Source organism: Chanodichthys erythropterus, chromosome 21 (assembly GCF_024489055.1).
Source record: "Chanodichthys erythropterus isolate Z2021 chromosome 21, ASM2448905v1, whole genome shotgun sequence".
In the NCBI taxonomy this organism is placed as follows: Eukaryota; Metazoa; Chordata; class Actinopteri; order Cypriniformes; family Xenocyprididae; genus Chanodichthys; species Chanodichthys erythropterus.
In genome coordinates this window covers 27,483,538-27,506,021 of record NC_090241.1, presented here as the reverse complement: position 1 = coordinate 27,506,021, position 22,484 = coordinate 27,483,538, and the positions used below count along the sequence as shown (strand labels likewise).

Sequence of the window (22,484 nt, the reverse complement as noted above, 5' to 3'; positions counted from 1 at the left end):
GATAGATATAGTTAACACGTAAAACATACAGTAACGTCCCAAAACAATTCTTCCATTCATCAATCCAGAATTGAGAATTTTACCACGACCCCTAAATTTTACGAACCACGGGCGCGGGAAGCTTTGCGACATTAGCCTGGTTATGAAAACATACTTTTATGCTACAGTCTAAATTTAATCAGAATTTATTAACATAGCAGCTAAACGACAAACGTTTAAGACCAGAATAGAGGGGAGAAACTTTAAGGTAAACACTTCTGACGACGCTTTGACTCAAAAACGGTCATTTCGTCGAGTTCGTCGACTGTATAATTTGGCTCTTGCCATTTCAGTCTGTCTTGAAATTGTTTACCATCTTCCCAAATGGGTTCTGGTATTATTTGAATCAGGGCTGTCATTATTGAACTGTCAGTTGTGTACAGACTTAGCCCATGTGAAATAGCTTATTTGTTGTAACCCTAACAGGTATCATCTGTTGTTTCATAATTTCACTCTGATCTGATCTGAGATGATGCGTAAGAAGAAGCGCTCCTCCATCACAGTGGACGAAGATTCCACACTTGACATTCCAAGTAAGATCCTGATGTCGTCACATCTAAAATAAATCGGGAATTGCTAAAATCCTTGTACGTTTGGCGTAATTAAAAAGATGTATTGCTTGACTGTATTGATGTGTCTTCATTTGTACAGAGTCAAAAAAGACCAAGAGCAGTGGGCGACCCACAAAGTCTTCAGCACAGGACTCCTACCCGGACTCAGTTTTTGTCCAGTTTCTGAAGGAATCAGGTGTCACTTTAACACATGGCAGTACGGCTAATGAAATTGGTAAGATGACAGATGATCAAGTATGCATTGTATACAATAAAGGTGACCATACAAGAAAAACATACATGTTCATAATAACAACAGATTTCATTGACATCTGACACACAATCCTTTAATATTTTTATTATATTTTTATTTTTATTTATTATAACAGCTGTAGACCAAGTTATATTTCAAAAGCGACTCCAGCAGCGTCTACGAAAGAATCCCAGATTCCCCAATGTGAGAAACAGACCATCATTATATCAATTTTTACAGAAGTAGTTTACACCGTGCATATTTAACGTACATTGGTTGTTTTGTAGATAATTCAGGAGTTTATATCTGCGCTGGAAACTTACATCGAAGACCCAGATAAATTCAGAAACTGTCTACTGCCTTGTGTGCCATCATCCACTTCACAGCAGGATACCACGTAATGCATTACTTCTTCCTGTTTTTCCAACTGAAAACATTACAAGATTTCATTTCATGTTTTATGCAGTTGTTTCTTTACTCTTATATACTCTTATTTGTTTATTTTTCCTCTAATATCAGTTCTGGATCCTATCAGGAAAGCCTGGTACGCTTGTTGCTTGGAATAGAGATGCTACAGGTAAAAACATCTCAATTAACCTCTTAAAATACAAATCAAGAGAAAACTAGTTTATGTGTATGTGTGTGTGTGTGTATATATATATATATATATATATATATATATATATATATATATATATATATATATATATATATATATATATAATATTATTATTATTATTATTATTAAATTTAGACTCAACACATCAGTTATGCTAATATTATAAATTTTGTTAAATTAATAATATAAATTAATAATATCATTTAAATTAATTTAAAAATAATTACAATTATTTATTGATTATTGTTTTAATTTTATATATATATATATATATATTTATATATATATATATATATATTATATATATAATATTATTATTATTATTATTATTAAATTTAGACACAACACATCAGTTATGCTAATATTATAAATTTTGTTAAATTAATAATATAAATTAATAATATCATTTAAATTAATTTAAAAATAATTACAATTATTTATTGATTATTGTTTTAATTTTATATATATATATATATATATATATATATATATATATATATATATATATATATATATATATATATATACACACACATATATAAATAAAGTGGATTACTTTTTATGTGATCTGTTGAATATTTATGAATATTGTATTTAGTGAATTAATTGCAGCTGAAGTTAATTATTACATTTATTTAATTCAAACTATTTTAAGGGGGTAAATGAGTAATATATGTTTTTCATTTTCCTATATTTAGACCCTGGTCATAAACACTTTGTTTGAAAAGCTTCCAGAGTTCATGTTTGAGGGGTAAATTTCCATTTGATGACTTTTTGTACACATCACTTCAATTACAAAGTCCTGTATCATTCACTTATCAGTGACTGTAATGTGCTCTGTTACAGTGTTCGTGAGGATGGCCTCAACGTTCCCCGTCTTGTTATAAACCAGTTAAAGTGGCTGGACCGAATTGTAGACGGCAAGGTACACAGTTCTCCTTCGCCCAGTGATGAATATGTTCCTGTGAACGTCATAATTGCCAGCTGTTCCTTTGTAGCAGACATAAATGTTTGTCATAGCCAAATTGTGGCATTGCTGTGACAGATGTCTGACTACCATAACCGCTGTGTATGTGTAGGATTTAAGCAGTAAGCTGATGCAGATGGTTTCTGTGGCTCCAGTGGAGATCCAGCGGGATATTATTACCAGCCTCCCAGAAATCCTGGAGGATTCCCAACATGGAGACATGGCCAAAGAGTTGAAGTACGTCAGTAGTGTCCCAATGCATGAGATGGGGTAGAAGTGGCTATTAAAGTTGATTCATGCTTGGTTGTGTCATTTGGTTTAGTAATTATGGCTGTGATGGTAATAATGAGTGTGACTGTTATATAGATGCTTATTATCATTGTGTATATTGTGTTTATGTGAGTCTGTGTTTGTGTCTTCTCCATTGTGCAGCGAATTACTTCAGCAGAACACTCAGCTCACTGTGCCTATATTGGATGCTTTATCCAGCTTGAATCTGAGCTCTGCGTTATTGTCAGAGGTACTCTAAACATGCAAATATGTTCCCTAAAATGCAGCGACATTGCTTTAAATTAAAATAAATGCTTTTTTTTTTTAAAGAAAGGTAACACAAGCACACTTCTTAAGCATAATAGAAGTAACTTAACCACACCATGATAAAAAAGGGGGGGGGGAAGAAAAGAAATATTATTATAATTTAAAAGAACTGTTATCAATTTTAATATATTTTAAAAACTGAATTTTGAGCATCATTAATCCAGACTTTATCATCACATGATCCTTCAGAAATCATTCTAATATATTATGATGATTTGAATTATCAATGTTGAAAACAGTTTTACTGCTAAATATTTTTGTACTATAAACCATGATAGCTTTTTTTTTTCCAGAATTCTCTAATGAATAAAACATTCAAAAGAAGAGCATTTATTTGAAATAGATTTTTTGAATCAATGTAAACATCACTTTTTTCAATTTAATGCATCCTTGCTGAAGAAAAATATTCATTTATTTAGACTTTTAAACAGTTGTGTATACCAGTCAGAATCCTCTTTCTCTCTATCAGGTGCGTGAGGCAGTAATGGGAACTCTCTCTGCTGTGCAGTTAGAGGATCTTCCTGTCGTAGTGAAGTTCATCTTACACTCCATCTCTGCATCTGATGCTAATGAGGTTAGGCCACCAAACTGACTTGTTTATGACAGTTTTTTTTTGATCATGAACATTTCTTTTCTCTGGTAAATCATTTGTCTATTGCTGTAGAGCTGTTGTTTTGCTCATGTCCCTTTCATGCTCCTCAGGTGGTGTGTGACCTGCGCAAAAAGCTGGAGTTGGAGCAGTGTGTTTTGCCAGCAGTCCTGCAGGCCTCCCAGAGTCGTTTGAAAAGCAAAACCTTGTCAGGGTGAGACATTTTCCCGCTTACATTTATGCATTTAGCAGACACTTTTATCCAAAGAGGAACAAACACAATTTGTCAAGGAGCCAACACTATTTATAAAATTAGGAAGCAAGCTAGAGAAGAGGAAAATACAGAGAAGAAAAGTTTTTTTTGTGTGTTTTTGAATGCGTAAATGCATTGGTTGAGGTGTGGGCATGTTGCACAGGTTAATCCACTAAATTGCTTCTTAAAAGATGGTCTCAGCAGTTCGCTTTCTTTTGAATGAAAATTCTGTCGCCTTTTTTTTACCCCCTTCCTTCTCAAACCCAAAATACTTGCTTTCTTCCATGGAAAACAAATAAGAAGTTTATATCTTCAATTTATATATAATATCTTCAGTTCTGTTGGCAGTGTTCTGACTAGTTTTTGATTGTCACTTTTTAGGAAATCCAGTGTCCCATCATGCAGCAGTGGTCAGGACAGTGTGGCTTTGATTCTGGAGGTCATAAAGTCAGCTATCCGCTTTCAGAAAACCATCTCAGAGGCTTGGCTAAAGGTCAGCTGAGAGTTCATTTGATTTTCATTGCCATTCTGTTTGCAGACACTAGGTTCTATATTTCCATTCAATTGAAGTGATTTAAATACTGATAATATTTTTGATTTTCAGGCCATAGAGAATGTTGATGAGTCAGAGGATCATAAGGTGTGATTGATTTCTATTAAAATGTTTTATGTGATTGCCATTGGACACATTTCACACCTGAACATCCAAATTCATGAATAAACCCTACTTGTGTCTCTCAGGTGGTTGATCTGTTGGTGCTGTTCATCCTTCACTCCACTAATGCAAACCACAGCCGACGTGGGGCAGAGAGGGTGCTCAAGGTCAAAGTTCGCAAGGGTCTGATTCAGGAAAGCCTCTTGCAGAAGACCTTTAAGGGCCATGCTCAGGTCTGCTTTCATTCATGTGATTATGAATGAAGAATAAGCCATAAATATGATACCTGATGCTTTGGCTCCTCATTTCAAGTATGGTGTAACCGTTTCATACAGGTGATGCGGGGTTATTTCCCATCCATTCTGGCTCTAGCTCAAGGACTCTTGCGTTCTTCAGACTGCTGTGTGGTGCCTTTCGGAGGTCACATGTACAAACAATCCTTCACTGCCTTTGACTCCTACTGTCGGCAGGTAAGAAAATCCTTGTCACCTTACAACTAACACACTGCAGATTTATGGACACCAACATTCATTCAGAGACGTGCACTGATGTCCAGTACATGTGTGTTTGTTGTGTAGGAGGTGGTGGGCTCTCTGGTCACACACGCATGCAGTGGTGTGAGTGGTGAGGTGGATGTAGCTCTTGAGCTGCTTTGTGATCTGGTATCTCAGAGACCTGCAGAGATGAGCCAGTTCACAGTTTTTGTGAAGGTACGAACGCCTGCCCGGTTTGTGACCTTAGTCCCTTTATATTTAGTCTAAATATTTCTTCTTCAGGTACTTGTCCTTGTGAAGACTATTTTGGAAGCAAAATTGTTATATATGTGTATATATGTGTGTATATATATATATATATATTCGCAGACGGTTTGGACGTCCGCACTCCCCGTCTGCGTGCAACCCAATTTTCGTGATGGCACGGACCGTGTGTGTGTAAACCAGCCCATGCGAAAGTGAATTGAGTGCTTGAAAACAAAAGTCCACTAGATAGTGCGCAGTGCACACGCCGAACGCATCTGTCCACAGCCAAATACTTTTAAAGGCTCGCACGCGCGTCTGTATAAATAATAGAAATAATGCTGTCAATAACTTGCTAAAGCCTATCTATGTTAAATGTTACTACTAAAATCATTAAAAAGCTGAATAAATGGACAAAGAAAGTCCATTACCATGTCTTAACAATGATCTATTGCATTTTACCGTATTTTTTAAAGTGGATTTCTGAAACTTATGCATGCAGTAATGTAAGTAATACAGAATTTTAAATGAGTCATATAGGTTTTCTGAAAAAAAACAACAACAAAAAAAAAACCGGCTACATCTGCACATTTTAAGATACTGCACAAGATGTGAATAAATGTAACTCGTACACTCGTTGGGGTGGATACTTTTTATTCAACTAAATAAAATGCAAATAAAACGTGATGGAAACACATTTAGAGAAGAAACTAATAGTACATTAATTAGGTATAAAACGTGCATAAAAAAAAGTCTGTGACAGAATAATGAATCAACTAGAATAATCTTCGGACACATCGCATCTGAAATGATGCTATGACCAATCTGAAATTCCAAAGCCAGAGTCGAATCGGTCGAATTTAAACTTGGACTTGTTAAAAAGCCTTTTATAATTTTTATTTTATTTTTTACATTTTTAGATCAGCAATGCAAAGTCATAATGATGGAGGGGCGCATATGAGCCTACTCTAGTACTGCTGTTGTCAATCCTAGAAATGTTTTTACCATTTTTGTCTGCATGTTTTAAATTGATAATATCTTATTCATATTAAAATCTTCAGACTCATTCGCATTAGACGCGCGATTATGGATGGGGGAAAGTACTGTTTGAACAAACAGTACTGAAATGTATATCAGTTCATGGTTTGTGTGTGTATAAGAGAGAGAGAAAATGTCAGTATTTCATTGAGACTTGAGATTAAATAAACTTCTCAAGTATAGATCTTGTAGTATTAATTGTCACATGCAGTTACACATTGTCGGTTAAAAACAAGAAAGTGGCTGGTAAAAACATTGAGTGGCTGGTAGATTTTGAAATCCACCAGCCACAGTGGCCTGTGGACAAAAAAAGTTAATTTCCATCCTTGGTTTAGAACCACTAAGATTTTTAATGTTTTTAAAAGAAGTTTTGTCTGCTCATCAAGGCTACATTTATTTAATTAAAAATACAGTAAAAACAGTAATATTGTGAAATATTATTACAATTTAAAATAACTGTTTTCTATTTGAATATATTTGACAAAGTAATTTATTCCTGTGATGGCAAAGCTGAATTTTCAGCATCATTACTCCAGTCTTCAGTGTCACATGATCCTTCAGAAATCATTCTAATATGCTGATCTGCTGCTCAAGAAACATTTAATGTGTACAATTGTACAAAATATTTGTGTAAAATATTTTTTTTCAGGATTATTTGATGAATAGAAAGTTCAAAAGAACAGTGTTTATTTGAAATCTAATCTTTTGTAACATTATAAATGTCTTTACTGGCACTTTTGATTGATTTAATGCATCCTTGCTGAATAAAAGTATTAATTTCTTCAATTTCTTTTCAAAAAAATAAACATAAAAATTCTTACTGACCCCAAACTTTTGAACGGTACTGTATAATGCTACAGAAGCTTTGTATTTCAGATAAATGCTGTTCTTTTGAACTTTCTATTCATCAAGGAATCCTGAAAAAAAAAAAGTACACAACTGTTTTCAACATTGAAAATAATCATAAATGTTTATTGAGCAGCAAATCAGCATATTAGAATGATTTCTGAAGGATCATGTGACACTGAAGACTGGAGTAATGATGCTGAAAATTCAGCTTTGCATCACAGGAATAAATTACTTTGTCAAATATATTTAAATAGTACACAGTTATTTTAAATTGTAATAATATTTCACAATATTACTGTTTTTTACTGTATTTTTAATAAAATAAATGTAGCCTTGGCGAGCAGACAAAACTTCTTTTAAAAACATTAAAAATCTTAGTGGTTCCAAACTTTTGGACTGTACTGTATATATAATATATGTATTTTATCAAATTTTGACATTTTTACAAATTATTTTGGGGGATCAATTTGGGTGTTTTCAAGTTCATAATGATATTTAACCTTTTTGCTGACGTGAATTGTGGGTATTCTGGCAGGGTATTCTGGACTACATGGACAACCTGACCTCACAGCAGATCAGACAACTCTTCCACCTGCTCAGCCGCCTGGCATTCGGACAGGAGCAGCACGGGGGACACATCCAGGTGAGAAACAATCTGCATCTTAAAGCTATAGTATGTCATGAGATAGTTGATACAAAAATGAAAATTCTGACTCCATATGGCCATCACCAGGATGACATGCATATCGTAATCCGTAAGCAGCTGTCTAGCACGGTGCCCAAGTACAAGCGCATTGGTATTATTGGGGCAGTCATGATGGTGGGCAGTATGGGAGCCTGCAGGTATGCTCTTTAAATTTTTATGTTTCACTTATACACATTCAGTAGTTGTAATCATTGGTCTTTACTCTTCTTCATCATGTGTTCTTTATGTAGAAATAAACCTGATGGCTCTCAAGGTGGCACACTACCCACTGAGACACACAGACAGGTAAGTGAGATGATCTGATGGTTTAAAGGTGCAGTAAGCGATTTCTGAGAAACGGACCGAGCACCACAACATAGCCAAATAAGGGGGGTTATATTGCCGTTTGTTACTGACGCATGTACCACATAAAGTGTTGCGGTGTGTGTAGGTGATGGCTCTGTTGGAGCTGGTGCGCTCGTGCAGTGAGACTTCCCCTGAAGCTGCTGCTCTCTGTTATGATGAGCTGGCCAACTTGCTGCAGACCTGCAAACTGGACCCTCTAGTGCTGGTGTGTGTGGGTTATTGGCTTAAGTTATAGACAAAAAGTAGTACAATTCATATGCATCTCTACATGGCAAAACAATCTTCATATTACATAGTTACATTAAGCTCTCTGTGTTGGCTGTCACTCTCAGGCATGGATCGGGAAGAGTGTGTTAGAGGATTTTCAGGAGGACTTTGTTGTAGACCTTGGACCAGATTTATCAGGGTGAGTAACACATTCAGGGCTCATAAAGACTACACTTTTCTGTTCTGTTATCAAATGAAAGCAATCAGCTGTTTTATTTATTTTTTATGTCTTAACTTTCTAATGTGTGTCTCTCAGACCGTTTGTGTTTCCTGCCTCTGTGATGTATAATTTGGACGAAGATGAGAGTCAGGGGGGAATCGCCATCAATCTACTGCCTCTTATGACTCAAGACCAGCAGCACAAAACGGACAAAACCCAACCAGCTGGAGTCAAGAGAGAGAGGTAACTACTGAATACTGTATGGTGAACTCAGTGGAACAGTTTAATAATTTTACCCTTTTACAGACCGTAGTACCAGAAGCTAATAATTACATCATAAAAATCATAAAAAATTATTAAAAAGATAATAATTAAATCATAAAAATGTTAAAAGAAATGACACAAAACTTATTTTAAAATGTATTTAAAATAAAAACAATAAAAATTAAACACTAAAAATAAATATTTTATGTTAACTTGCATGTCATGTGACCTTTAACCAGCATCAGAGAACTGTGAACATGCAAATGTGTTGTTAGATTATTGAAATAGTACTTAAACTAAAAATTTTAGAAGGGTTTTATCTGAAAAAAAGTTTGGGATTCCCTGATATAGATAATAGTGGTTGATCAGTTTGAGTTTTTAGTAGCCAGTGCTGATATCTAGATTACTACATACATATGCAGTTTGATCATATGAGATGCATGCAAAATAAATGAAATTGAAACAATTATTGTACACAATACTTAGTCAAAATTTCCCCCAAAATATTTGAAGTTATGCACTCCATAATTCCACAGATTTCAGTTATTTGGCCAAGCATGCATTATTATTGGTTGATGTCAGTAATCCATACTGTATTTATCATTAGCTTGACACAAACATTTTATTTATGTTATTTATCAGTGACACTGTTAAGACATTATTTATTGTTGGTAGCTGAATCATTAATAATCCCTGCCATTTATATGCATATTATTGTAATTTTTGCATACATTATTGATAGGACAGTTGAAGCAATGACAAGAAGTGGTAAGAGAGGAGAGAGGGGAACAGCATCAGAAATCTCGAAGCTCTGTTGCTGTGTCGAAGCGCTGCCGCAAGGCTTTGGCTCTGACACAATTTTTCAATTTAAATGAATCTCTCTCATTCTCCTAGGTGCATGTCTCCTCTGTGTCTGTCCCCATTTTTCCGCCTGCTGAGGTTATGTGAAGAGGTGCAGCACCAGGGGGATCTGGAGGAGATTGATGCTCTACTAGGTCAGACACTCCATCAAATCAGTGATAACATCTTCATTCTATTCTAGATTTTGGTTCGTCATGATCACTGCACAGAAGGAATTTATTAGACACTTCTGCTGATTATTAATATGTTAACATCTCAAGAGGTGTCAGAGATGTTAAGTTTGATTCAGGAGGTATTCTAAGGGAGTTTTGTGCTGTTATAGGCTGTCCTCTGATCCTCACTGATATGGAGGTGGTGGAGAAGGTGGAGAGTCTGTCTAAGGCTGAGAGAGAGTTCCTCTGTTCTCTGCTCTTTCACACCATCAACTGGTTCAGGGAGGTTAGTACACCTCTTCAGTACAGCATAGTACTGAATTCATTGACTTCAGAGCGACTTTACAATCATCACTTATTTTACTTCAGTTGTAGATGAATAGTTCACACAAAAATGAGTAGTCTGTCTTCATTTATTCATTCACTAAAAATATTTTCCTTTACTGTAGTTCTCAAATTAGTGTAAGCAACGTAAAATATTAATTGTTGTAGGGTGACCATATGTGCCATTTTTCCCAGGACACGCCCTGTCCAGGATTTCTAAGTTGCATAAAATGTATTTTGGTTTTGTTTTCATATTTGCAGAAGGTAATGATAAAAAAAATTATTTTACCAATAGCGTGCATTATACATAATCGACCAATCGTGGCTTGCGAGAAGGCTGGCTCTACAGAGAACGGTCAAAGCATTGCAAATACGACAACATTTTAATGCATTGCATGAAGGCTGTCAATAAGAACAGTGGCTTGCACAGACCTCCGTTTAGAAATCGCGTTCAGGGGGCACATCGATATGACCACTTTCACGATTAAAGAGGCAAGGGCTCAAGCCATTTTAGGCAATTTACAAATCCGCGTCCTGGGAAAATGGCACATATGGTCACCCTAATTGATGTCTTGTGACTGAATATTATCTTAAATTTAGTTTTTTTTTTTCCTCACAAACCATCAGAAGACTATAGTGCATATGGACTACTTTTTTTGATTTTATGGCAACCATTCAATTTGAATTTTCTAGAAACTACAGTTTGAAACATGGTTTTTGATGTTATATATTACAGAATTTATTTTAATATGTATATTATGTATGTCTGTTTATGCATGTAGGTGGTGAATGCATTTTGCAGGCAGAACGACCCTGAGATGAAAATGAAGGTTGTAACTCGTATTCAGAATATCACTTTCCTTCAGAGCTTACTGCAGACGTGCTTGGCAGGTACCAGAGAGACAGATAATCTTTTTTATTTTAAGTCATTGTCTTAGATATAGATGTCTGTCAGTACCTTATATATTATATATTGATATATAGTCAAATATATCAATGTATATAAGATATATTGTCAAATCTTCATATTTCACTTGTGGATTCTGACTTGCTGTAACTTGTGGATTTCTCAGTATGTCTTATATAATTATTTTATCTATTTTACTATATTTATTTCCTCTTTGAAGTTTTACATTGTTTTATTGTATACTGTGTTAGCTACACCAGGCTACACTCCTCCTCAGGCTAACTTTGATGGGGAGAGTGCTGAGGGGATGATACCCTCTTCTTCAGTCGCTCCGCCAAAGAAAGGAAAGAAAGGTAAGGCTGCTGGAGAAATCGCCAAACTTTTTGTATGTTTTGTAGATTGGGGTTAGTCCTTCACTGTTTGTGTGTGTTTAGAGTCATCTGGGAAGAAGAGGAAGGCCTCAGCGAGTAAAAACTCCTCAGGCGACAAGTCACAGCTGGAGGCGGCTGCAGAGGCAGAGGAGTCCCAACAGGTAAAGACAAAGATATACTTCCTGTCTCTTGGTTTACAGACATTGGCATGAACATCTGGTAAATTAGACAGTAAAACCATAATGTTTGAGATGAAAATGGAAAATGTTACTCTTTTGTTGAATTTAATCCAGTATATTGAGATTTTATTTTGGTGTTACCTGAATTTTAAAATATTAAAGCTTTCAATTTTTTGTTATGGCAGGACCATCCAGAGAAAGAGAGCGAGAAAGAGAAAGAAAAAGATGCCAAATCAGGGGTCAGTCTGTCTTCGTACTGGCCATTCTTCAGAGAGTTGGATGTTGAAGCTCTGAGCGTGCTACAGTGTGGCCTTCTGTCCCGGACACTACTGGACACTGAGCTACATAGTAAGGTAAAACAGTAAATAGTAAGGTCTGTTGGCTTGGTGATTCTCAGTATAAGTACATACTTAAATTGTAGACTAAATAATCATATCATTGCTTTATGTGTAGTTAAGGGAGGAAGTGCAGTTGGGCCCTGCTGAGTTGCTTTTCCTGCTGGAGGATATGTGGCGTAAACTGGACTTCAGTTTGACTTCTGCTCCAGCCAAAAAGGCTCCATTTCTCAAAGTATGAACACAGACATTAACTTGACAACACTTTAACTTGATTCATGTAGTAGAACATGTTCATGCACAACTTTGAAACAACATTCTAATCAACTTATTAGATATTGTCTTAATTATTATAAAAATAAAACACAAAAAAAAATATATATTTTAAATAACACTGTTAAATGTAAACTTTAACAAATCTCAAAATATTTATTTTTCATACTGTAAATTATAATGATGCTGAAATTAAGTGAATTGTGGCATCAATATAATGAACAGCATAAAAATGATTATTTTGAGATTTGTTAAAGGTGACATTTAAACTGATTTGTTTTTATTATTAAATGAAATTATTAGTGTTTTTGCTTTTAAAGATTAACTTTAATGCGCATTTAATGACGGAAAAAGTAATCTAAATGTAAAGTAGGGAAATGAGCAATTAAAAAATATATATATATATAAAAAAATAATTCAGTATTGACCGATACTGATAAATTAAAAAAACATCTCCAATATTGGCTGATAATCATTATGGTAATGAAATATTGTGCATCCCAAATGTTTTCTTTGGTGTCTCTTTAGAGTAAGACGGACAGAGCAGTGGGCTTTGCTCACTTGCAACAGAAAAATTCAACAGAAATCGCCACCTACTGCATTAAGCTGCTGCCCACACTCTGCACACACCTGGAGAACTGCCACAATCATTTTCAGGTACACACACATTTCCATTCACAGCCTTGTATACATGTTCCTTGTGTTAGAGCTGGTTGTGGTTTTGTCGCTCTGTTTGAACCTGCTTGTCCACACAGACTCTGCTCTCTGAGAATCAGGGTGTTGTTGATGCTCCTGGTGTGGACGTGAAGGAACAGCAGCTCATGAGTTCTGCCTATCAGCTGCTACTGCAAGTGCTGCACACCACGTTCAGCTGGTGAGCCTAGACTAGTTAGCTGTTAATTGACTTTCATGACAACTACAAAACATTCTGACCATCTTCATTCACCTGCTGTTCATATTCAGGGCCGGCTTTTCTGGTCTGGAGCACCGTGCTCTGCTGAAGAGTGCTCTGGGGGTCCTGGCTGGCCGGCTAAAAGAGGACGAGACAGATTTGACTTTGGATCAGCTGAGCAGGTGGGAACGTCAGTGCACATACTTCCTGTTTGCCGTTAATGGAGGATTTGCAATGTAACCACCTGTTTGTGCTGTTTTATATGCTCAGGCATGCTTTTGAGTACCTGCAGAACTTCCGAAGCACAGTGCCCAGCCTGAACACAGCCCTTTGTTTGACTCAGCTGCTCATTGTGCTGTCCCAGCATGGAGGATCAAACCACAGGAACTACAGGGAACAGATCAGTATGTTTCTATTACTTCATGCTGTATAATAGTGGTTGCTCTCTATAACACATTCATTTTGAATGCTACAATTTCCCCAGCATCCCTGACAAGGCGTTTCCTCTGTCAGGAGTGGGTTACAGCGAGTGGAGAGAAAGAGCGAGGAAACAAATATAATGATACTCTTCAAACTCTCCTCAGGTACGTTGTGAATTACACACAATAATGCTTAAGTTCCCATTCAGTTCCAAATGTCTTTGAGGCAGTGTTGTTATTGTTAACTAAAACTAAATCTACTAAAAATCATTTTCAGCTGTTAGCTCATGGGGACCCAGGGGACCCTGGGTCATGTCCTGATCTCTTTCCCCATTTCTCCCCTCTACATTCCTGTCACTCTACACTGTCCTATAAGCAAGAACAAAAAAGCAATGGCATATACGTAATACTAAAATAACTCTGCATTGAAGCTATTAGGGTATTAACACACATGGAAATTAGACTGTAATAGGTAGGGGAGAGAGAAGGTGTCTGTAAAATGATTTATATGCTTATTGAGTCATTTATCCTCACTATCCTCACTTTTAGAAATAGTCTAATTCCTGTATTATACAAGAAGACAAAATTAATTACATAAAATATTCATGTAATCTTACAAATGTAGTGTAATTATTATAATAAGATATTCTTTTACTAATTGAAATGTCAAATATTAATAACATTTATAAATATATAAATATATCATGTTGGGGGAAAGAGATTAAAACTTTAATTCAGCAAGGATGCATTAAATTGATCAAAATAAAGACATTTATAATGTTACAAATGAATCAAATAAATATCCTATTTCAAACAAATGCTATTCTTTTGAACTTTCTATTCATCAAAGAATCCTGAAAAAAATTGTATTTTAAATTGTAATATTTCGCAATATTACTGTTTTTACTGTGTTTACTATCAAATAAACTGAGCATAAGAAACTATGAGAAACATTCAATTCAAACCCAAACTTTTATATATATATATATATATATATATATATATATATATATATATATATATATATATATATATATATATATATATATATATATATATATATATATATATATATATAATATATTATTATAGAGAGTGAGAGACTGATCCAAAAATATTTTTGAGCATGTTTCTATAATTTTGGTTTCCCTCTCTAGTATTTATCTAGAGCACACTGATGATGTTCTGAAGGCGGTGGAGGAAATAGCAGGTGAGGGGGTTCCTGAGCTGTTGAATGCTGCTAAAGATGCAAACTCGCGCAGCTGGCCAACACTCAACAGGTACTGCAGCTTCCGAAACAAAAGTATCTATGTAAATTGTAAGGGATGAATGAATAAATACATGAAGTACTGATACAAAAATGTTTGACCGCTCAATGTTTGACCAATCAGAATCTGGTATTCCAGAGCCGTGTAATAACTGTAAATATCGATATTTGATGCTGCAGGCTGACGTTCCTGGTTTACTACAAGAGCATGATGGCAGAGCTAGAAAGAGCTGTGCGCAAGATTCCTCCCAGCAAACAGATGGATAATCAAGAGGTGTGTGGGTAGATATGATTTTAAAGTGTTTTTACAGATATTAACATTCATGTAGTCTGTAATACAGCTGTTTGCAAATGTAAAAGGTCTGCAAAGTTTTAAAAGATCATAGTGTACAACAAATGGAGTTATTGTCTCCCAAAAGAAAGAACTGATTCTGAACTGCCTGAAATGAGCCTAAATCTATTCAGGTGCAGAGCGAGAAGCTCTTAACGTGGAATCTGGCTGTGCGTGACTTCCACATCCTCATAAACCTGGTCAAGGTACAGAAACTTTCACATATTTCCTGTGCTCTCAGTGTGCACTCTTCACATTTATGACTCTGATAAAGTCTCCACTACACAGCTGTGTGATAGTTACCTAGGATGTTCTTGTTTTTTTTGTTTTTTTGTTTTTTTGTTTCAGATCTTTGACAGCAGACCTGTACTCACTGTGTGTTTGAAGGTGAGAAATATTTGCACACACAAAGGTATGTTAATGAAGATAATGTCATTCACCACATTGTTTTCACTTTGTTTTTCAGTACGGTCGTCTTTTTCTGGAGTCGTTCCTCAAGCTTGGAATGCCTCTGCTTGACTACAGTTTTAAAAAACACAAGGTATTTCTGTCTAATTCATTTAAACTTGATGTTTAAATGATCTTGTGCAGAATCTAGAGCTTTAAAACACCAAAATGATTAGTTTAATAAAGTGAAATTTTAATCATCTCACTGATTGATCTTCTCAGGAGGATGTCCAGAGTCTACTGAAGACCTTCCAACTCAGTACTAGACAACTCCACCACATGTGTGGTCATTCAAAGGTGAACAACAGCATCTGCTGTGCATGGCGATCTGTGGAGCTAGACTGGGATTAAAGATTAAAACAAGAAAATCTTACAATACATATCATTTTGAAGCGTATGGCATCTTTAATTGTAATCACTGCTTTTTCTGTTCTTAGATTAGGCAAGATACAGGTCTGACCAATCACGTTCCAGCCTTGAAAAAATGTCTAGAGCAGTTTGTGTATCGCGTGAAAGCCATGCTCACTCTTAACCACTGTCAAGAAGCCTTCTGGCTGGGGAACCTGAAGAACAGAGACTTAAAGGTGAGATTTTAAACGCAGATGATGAGAGAAAAGCCACATCAGGGCTTAAAGTCACCATAATATCAAAAAAAAATTTTTTTTCTTATTTGAGTAGCAATTTCACTTGGATATACAGTACAATAGGGAAGGAAAGACTATCAACAACAACATCCATTTCATGCCGACTTCAATTATAAGGAATTTTTTTCTACTCCAGTTCCGTAGTTTTTACTTTAGGGCTTTTTACACTGTGTGTAACCCTGAGTATTCATTGTTCTTAACCACAGTTTAAACCCTGGGTTTCACATTTGTAATTTAGAAGTGGGGTTAGCACCAATTTTTAGCCGGGGTTATGAAACTGTGTTCTGAAGCAATGTTAGTAAGTCTTTTAGAATTTGTTCAAAAATTGTATAGTGTGTTTCTAAAAAATAATTGTATAGTGTAAAACAATGCGGTATTAGAATGTATAGCACAGTGTAGCATGTATAGATAATACAGAGATTCAAACCTTTTTATTTTATTTTGCAGGGTGAAGAGATTCTCTCACAAAGGTCACAGGCAGCTGATGAAGAGGAGGAGGAAGAGTCCTCTCAGTTGCAGAGTGAAGTGGAGGTATAATGACCGGTTGACTTTGCATTATCCTGCATAATGCACAGAAATGTAATCTAATCATCTGCATTCCTGGAAAGTAAACCATTTATTCTGACAGTATAGGCTGCATCCCAATTTAAATATTGTAGTGCACACTAAAATGTGTACTTCACTGCTGACGACAAAATAATAAGACTTGATGCCGGTGTACTGCATTAAAAATTGCATCTTGATACCACTAACCCCCTTTTCATATTTTGTTTGCCTGCGTTGGCATCTAGCTAAATTGATAACCTTTAAATTCATTATTACTTAACTTTTGGGGTCATACACTGCCATTCAAAAGTTAGATTTTTGTTGTTGTTTTTGAAAGAAAAAATACAGTAAAAACAGTAATTGTAAAATTTCCTTTGATGGCAAAGCTGAATTTTCAGCAGCCATTACTCTGTCAGTCTTCAGTGTCACATGATCCTTCAGAAGTCATTCCAATATGCTGATTTGGTGTTAATAATATCAATGTTGATAATACATTTTCTGTTGCACAACGGTTTTGGGTAATATTAACTAAAAAAGCATGTTCAAAAATACTCCAGAAATAGTATGTCATCTGAGTACCTTATTTTAGTTAGAACATATTTTGATTTCAATTCAATTCAATTCAAATAGCGCTTTTCACGATACATATCATTTCAAAGCAGCTTTACAGAGAATGCATGTCAACATTACAATTTAAAGAATGCAGTTAGCAAATAATGAATAATTTAGGCAATTAATTTACAATCACTGTTAGCAGTTTAACTGAAGGTAAAAGCAATGAGCTCCTGAAAAATGAATTCCATTAACAATAATTAGGATATAGAAATTGGGCAATGTGCATGTTGATCCAGATGATTTGTCTTCTGAAGTCCTGTGCATGTTTCTGTGGCCTCACAGAGCCCATTTTGTTCAAATAAATACAGATATGACAGGTCAGTTAAATTAATTTTGATTCATATTTGTATAATTTTTAATACCACATTAACATAATCATCACCTGCCCAGCAGCAGTATTTTGTTATCATGCTTTGTCATGTATTTCACAAAAGCAAATAAAAAGCATGTCGCCTGGAAGTCTGTAATTGCCTTTAATAGCCTGTAATGAATTTTATGTGGCTTGTTTTGGGAGATTCATTTCCTCATGAGATCTTTCATGAGACATTTTGTGACGTCTTTCATTTCTTGATGCTTAATTCAATCTGTTTTGACACAGGAGAGCGACTCTGATGAGAGGAACAATGGACAGGAAGAAGCGGAGGAATCGGATGAATCAGACTGAAATAAGCAAGCATTGCTGTACATTAGCACATGATCAGTACACTATTTTTGCTTTATTATTCCTTCAAATTATTTGGGGGATTTATTTTCTTCATAATAAATTTTAAAAAAAGGTAAATAAAAAGTGCTTGGATTAAAGCTGTTGTGTAAATGTTCACTTAACACTAATCAAGTGGTTTTCTTGAGCAGCTCTCTAATTGTGTTTGCATGTTTTAAGATTTTCATATTTCAATACAAATGTTAATGATAAATTTGTCAGTTACCTTAATTTTGACCTTAACAGTGTTTTGTGTTTTATGTATGTTCTTATACAACAGAAATATATTTGACTGTATGAGAGGAATGTTTACAATTAATAAAATTTCAATAAACACCCTTAATAATAAGCCTTAACTAGGAAAATAAAAGTCATAAACAAGAAAATGTGTCAGCTGAAGTCATAGTTTTAAAAGAATCACTGAATCTTTTTCAAGATCGAACTGTTCGAAAGAACCGATTCGCGGGAATGATTCAGAATTTGTGGTTGGCTCGTTCCAAGCCATCCCTCTGACTCACAGTCACATGGTGCATCCAGGAAGCAATGCGTTCAATGTTTCTGTGCAGAGGAGGATAAACAAACGCTCAGCTGTGTCAATACAAAACTAAAAGACGGGTGTTAACTGACCTCGCAGTGAAGCATCGATACTGTAACATCTGCCGAAACGGATGCAAACAAACAGGCCTGTTTGTGAGGCTGAAGGATTGTGTTTTTGAGTGCCATCACAGTAACAGAATTATTCGTACACATTGAGCGTTTCTGTGCTTGATTTTCTGACAGACGGGCAAAAATGTCTGACTTTGTCATTTTATTGCTGATTCTTTTTTTGGTCATTTGTCTCATCTTAACTCTGGTGGGCTTCGTGTTTTACACCGGTCTTTTTTCTGAAGTCGTGATTCGGACTGGATCTCCTCCGGTGAAAAACATCACGATTGCATATAAGTTCAGAAAAGGATCGTACAAGGACAGCGGAGCTGCTTTTACAGAGAGCTGCAGTATCGGACCGAAGCTGTCCTCTGTCGGTGTGTTTTACGATGACCCTAGTCAGGTCTGTAGTTCACTTCTTTCTGATTCACTGATTCTTGAGGCAACTTCGCCTGCCGTGTGTTTTTAAAACAACATTTCCACTTTAAAGCGATATATGTGATGGTTTGCAATGTTCTCATCACTAATTAATAATTTAACTTGATTTTTTTTCTTTTTATTTAATTTTCCACCAAAATGATGACGTCACTTTATCGCTCACAACCCCTAAGCTACCTGTCATCAGGTGAAAACAACAACAACACACTTGTCATCAGGTTCAAACTCCTCCATTGAATAAGGGGATGTTATAAAATGGTAATACCATGTTGATTTGAAATACTGAATGATTAATATAATGCTACTCCAAGGTTATTCAAAACTTTACAGTCATATCATATCAGGTATCATTGTTAACTTTGCAAAACAGCTGTTTTTTTTTAAAAGGTGTTTGGCTTTGTTTTTTTATTTATTAAGTCTTAATGGACACTGATTATGGTCCAAACATTAGTAAGCTTCCTACTAAACATCTTGCTTAGTTTTGACATATAGGCTCATGAGAATAAAGCCTCAAGCATGTTATTCTAATCTTATTTTAAATATATGATTCGCTTTAGTAAACATCTTAATGTTTTCAAGACTGAGGTTTTTCCATCAGTTGACTTCTTTATTCATTAAACGTCTGGTCATTCCCTAACATTATGTCTCATATCTATCATTATATCCTAGTATTCAGTGTATCTAAAGAATAAATTAGCATAACATTGTGTGCATGGCTGTGAAGGTGAACATGGACCTCATGGAGGAATAAATTGGAGGTTTGAGAGATGACACTCTTGATACTCATCCTCATACTCTGAGAAGAGAATGGATTGGATTTGGCCTTCTCAGCAGAAAACAACACAACTATGCATGTATCAAAAAAAAAAAAAAAAAACATGCATGTAAAATATGTCAGATCTCTCAGCAGATAATAGATCTGAACAGGACATGCTAGTAGAGTCCCTGGATGGGTGTCATTATTACTGCCCTGATCTAAGACTGCACAGTCACCACAGCAGTTATGCAATAATTGTGCATTGGTAGATTGGGCATTGAAAATGAAAGTTGAGTGCTGAGGTAACTGCTGTTTTATTTTGTGCGACATGACAGTCATTGCCAAATGGAATCGCTGGCATGCAGGAATGACTGGGAACGTCCAACTGGTCCCATAACCATACCGATGTGGTGCTAATTTGTTGTTCTTTTCAGTATAACTTGGAACAGGTAGAGTTACTGCATAATATTACTTGCTGGTAGGAGCAGCATTAGCATTTGCCCGATCATGTTCTGTTGTGAATGTATATTTGTTTCCTTTCTAACACAAATGCATGACCAGGGGCCACATTTATAAAGTGCACATATGATCGTATTTTATCCTAAAATCAATGGATTCCATCCTACGTCAAAAGTGAGGAATAAACTGACTGCATACGTCAACTGAATAGAGCATGCATTGAAACTTTTTGACTCATATACTAGTAATTAAAAAAATCCAAGCTCAATTATGAAAATGCAATCTCATTATGCATTAATAAGTTATTTTGATAACGAGGGCACATGCATTAAAAAATATGTGCACGGATAAATCCTTAATAAATACTGCAATATTACTTTAAAAAACTCAAATTGTCAGTTTTGATTTCATGGTGACTTTAAGTATGAGTTGCCTATCCAGTTTAGACCTTATTGGACAGACACCCAGATATGTGTCATGCATCTTAGAATAGAAAAAGGAAAATATGAAACATTTTCAGTCTTATGCTTTTGCATTCAACACAGGGCCAATTGAAACTCTATGTGACTCAGACAAAATGTGAGTAATGTGGGTAAAAAAGGACACAAATTATGAAGTGAATGCCAGGCTGGCAGTGTGGTGTTATAGACCGCATTCATGGCCATGATATTTGCTGAAGAAAGTTAGGAATATATTATGCCATTACCATTGTCAAGAAAAAATTGTTGATTTGTGACATTAACAAAAAATATAATCATTAAGTGCAATGCTATTTCCATCTGGTACTTCACTCTTCTGTGGTACTGCCATAGTGTATTTTTTGTTTGCGGAAAATGAGACATGGCATGAAAATTATAAAATGAATGATATGTTTCTTTTCCAGAGAGGTAAATGATTGTGTTGCGTCACCCAAAATGAACATTTGTTATCATTTGCTCACCCTTATGTTGTTCTAAACCATATAATTTTCTTTCTGCCATAGAACACAAAAGGGGAAATTTAGCAGAATGTCTGAGCTGCTCTTTTCCATTCAATCAAAGTGAATAGGGACCAAAAGGAAAAAAAAGCCAATTAAAACCATTATAAAAGTAGTTCATACAACTTGTGTGTTATATTCCAAGTCTTCTTGAAGCTAAGTGATAGCTCTGTGTTAGGAAATCACAAACACTTAATCCTGCTTGACAGCTAATCACTTCACTTTCACATATGGAATCGAGCAGCTTGGACATCTCCTTTTGTGTTCCACAAAAGAAAGAAAGTCCCTTGGCTTTCAACAGATAACGTATAATAGAATTGTCATTTTTGAGTCTGAACTCTCTGGATGTTTGCAATGGTGAATCCAATGAGGAAATGCAAAATAAAAGCTCAGCACAACATAAGGGTGTTTCCTCAGTGCTGCATAAACTGCCACGTTAGCTTACTCGGCTTTAGCTGATCCCTGTGTTTCAATGGAAATTGTCAAAAGCTGGTCATGCATTTTAGAAATCAGTACTGTAGTTCCCTAACCACTAGATGGCGGTACAGTTTAAAGAACTTAGCTTGCAGCAAAATGGTGGAGTTCAAGCCTACAGGTATAGACATCTAAAATTTGCTGGGCTATTATTTTTTAGTACAGTGGCTCATCATACCTGGACTCTTACACCCTCTTAAAAATGTATGAATGGCATTGTTTTAGATAACAGATATCACTATTATACTATTATTACTATATACTAGAATATGGAATTAATAAATTATTAATAATAATAATATATTTTATATAATGTTGATCAGTTTTTATACATTTTGTAAATATATAATTTAAGTTAAAAAAAAAGAAAAAGAAAAGTGCAGATGTTTTACCCTTTTTAAATAAATGTTTTTTTTTTTTTTTTGATACTTCTACATTTATGTTTTGGAGCCATTTGTATATAACTGTAAAAAATGGTTAATTTAATTTTAACTGTAAAAGACTGGTTAATTGGTTAATAGTTCCCTGACTATATATACACAGGGAAACTGTAATCTAACTTTACATTTCAAATAATTTTCAT

General features: G+C 35.2%; 2 protein-coding genes across 2 annotated transcripts in view; both read left to right on the top strand.

Annotated features, from left to right (window-relative positions):
• Nucleotides 1-116: 116 nt before the first annotated feature.
• Nucleotides 117-18,528, top strand: fancd2 (FA complementation group D2). The gene is made up of 44 exons (XM_067373393.1): nt 117-247; nt 466-572; nt 691-825; nt 980-1,047; nt 1,131-1,240; nt 1,363-1,420; nt 2,161-2,213; nt 2,309-2,387; nt 2,542-2,666; nt 2,862-2,949; nt 3,496-3,600; nt 3,729-3,829; nt 4,250-4,361; nt 4,473-4,508; nt 4,610-4,756; nt 4,859-4,993; nt 5,102-5,233; nt 7,683-7,790; nt 7,881-7,990; nt 8,084-8,138; nt 8,284-8,403; nt 8,531-8,604; nt 8,722-8,868; nt 9,784-9,884; nt 10,073-10,188; nt 11,009-11,117; nt 11,385-11,486; nt 11,568-11,665; nt 11,869-12,036; nt 12,137-12,253; nt 12,820-12,948; nt 13,047-13,165; nt 13,255-13,365; nt 13,454-13,587; nt 13,668-13,767; nt 14,760-14,882; nt 15,050-15,143; nt 15,335-15,406; nt 15,549-15,587; nt 15,667-15,741; nt 15,870-15,944; nt 16,085-16,231; nt 16,739-16,822; nt 18,051-18,528. Exons 2-44 carry the CDS (start codon nt 509-511, stop codon nt 18,114-18,116), a joined length of 4,341 nt encoding a protein of 1,446 aa, XP_067229494.1. The 5' UTR covers nt 117-247; nt 466-508; the 3' UTR covers nt 18,117-18,528.
• A 164-nt stretch (nt 18,529-18,692) lies between these two features.
• The window catches only part of tex264a (testis expressed 264, ER-phagy receptor a), an 85,088-nt gene continuing 81,296 nt past the window's right edge, over nt 18,693-22,484 (top strand). Inside the window, exon 1 of the mRNA XM_067372988.1 lies at nt 18,693-19,200. Within this exon, the coding sequence (XP_067229089.1) occupies nt 18,943-19,200 (258 nt within the window). The 5' untranslated portion in view covers nt 18,693-18,942. The remainder of the gene's footprint in view (nt 19,201-22,484) is intronic.

Coding starts and splice junctions, on each gene's coding strand:
- fancd2 (XM_067373393.1), top strand. CDS start 509: ATGATGCGTAAGAAGAAGCGCTCCTCCATCACAGTGGACGAAGATTCC. Junction 12,949..13,046: donor ACTGCCACAATCATTTTCAG/GTACACACACAT, acceptor TTGTCCACACAG/ACTCTGCTCTCTGAGAATCA. Junction 13,768..14,759: donor ACTCTTCAAACTCTCCTCAG/GTACGTTGTGAA, acceptor TTCCCTCTCTAG/TATTTATCTAGAGCACACTG.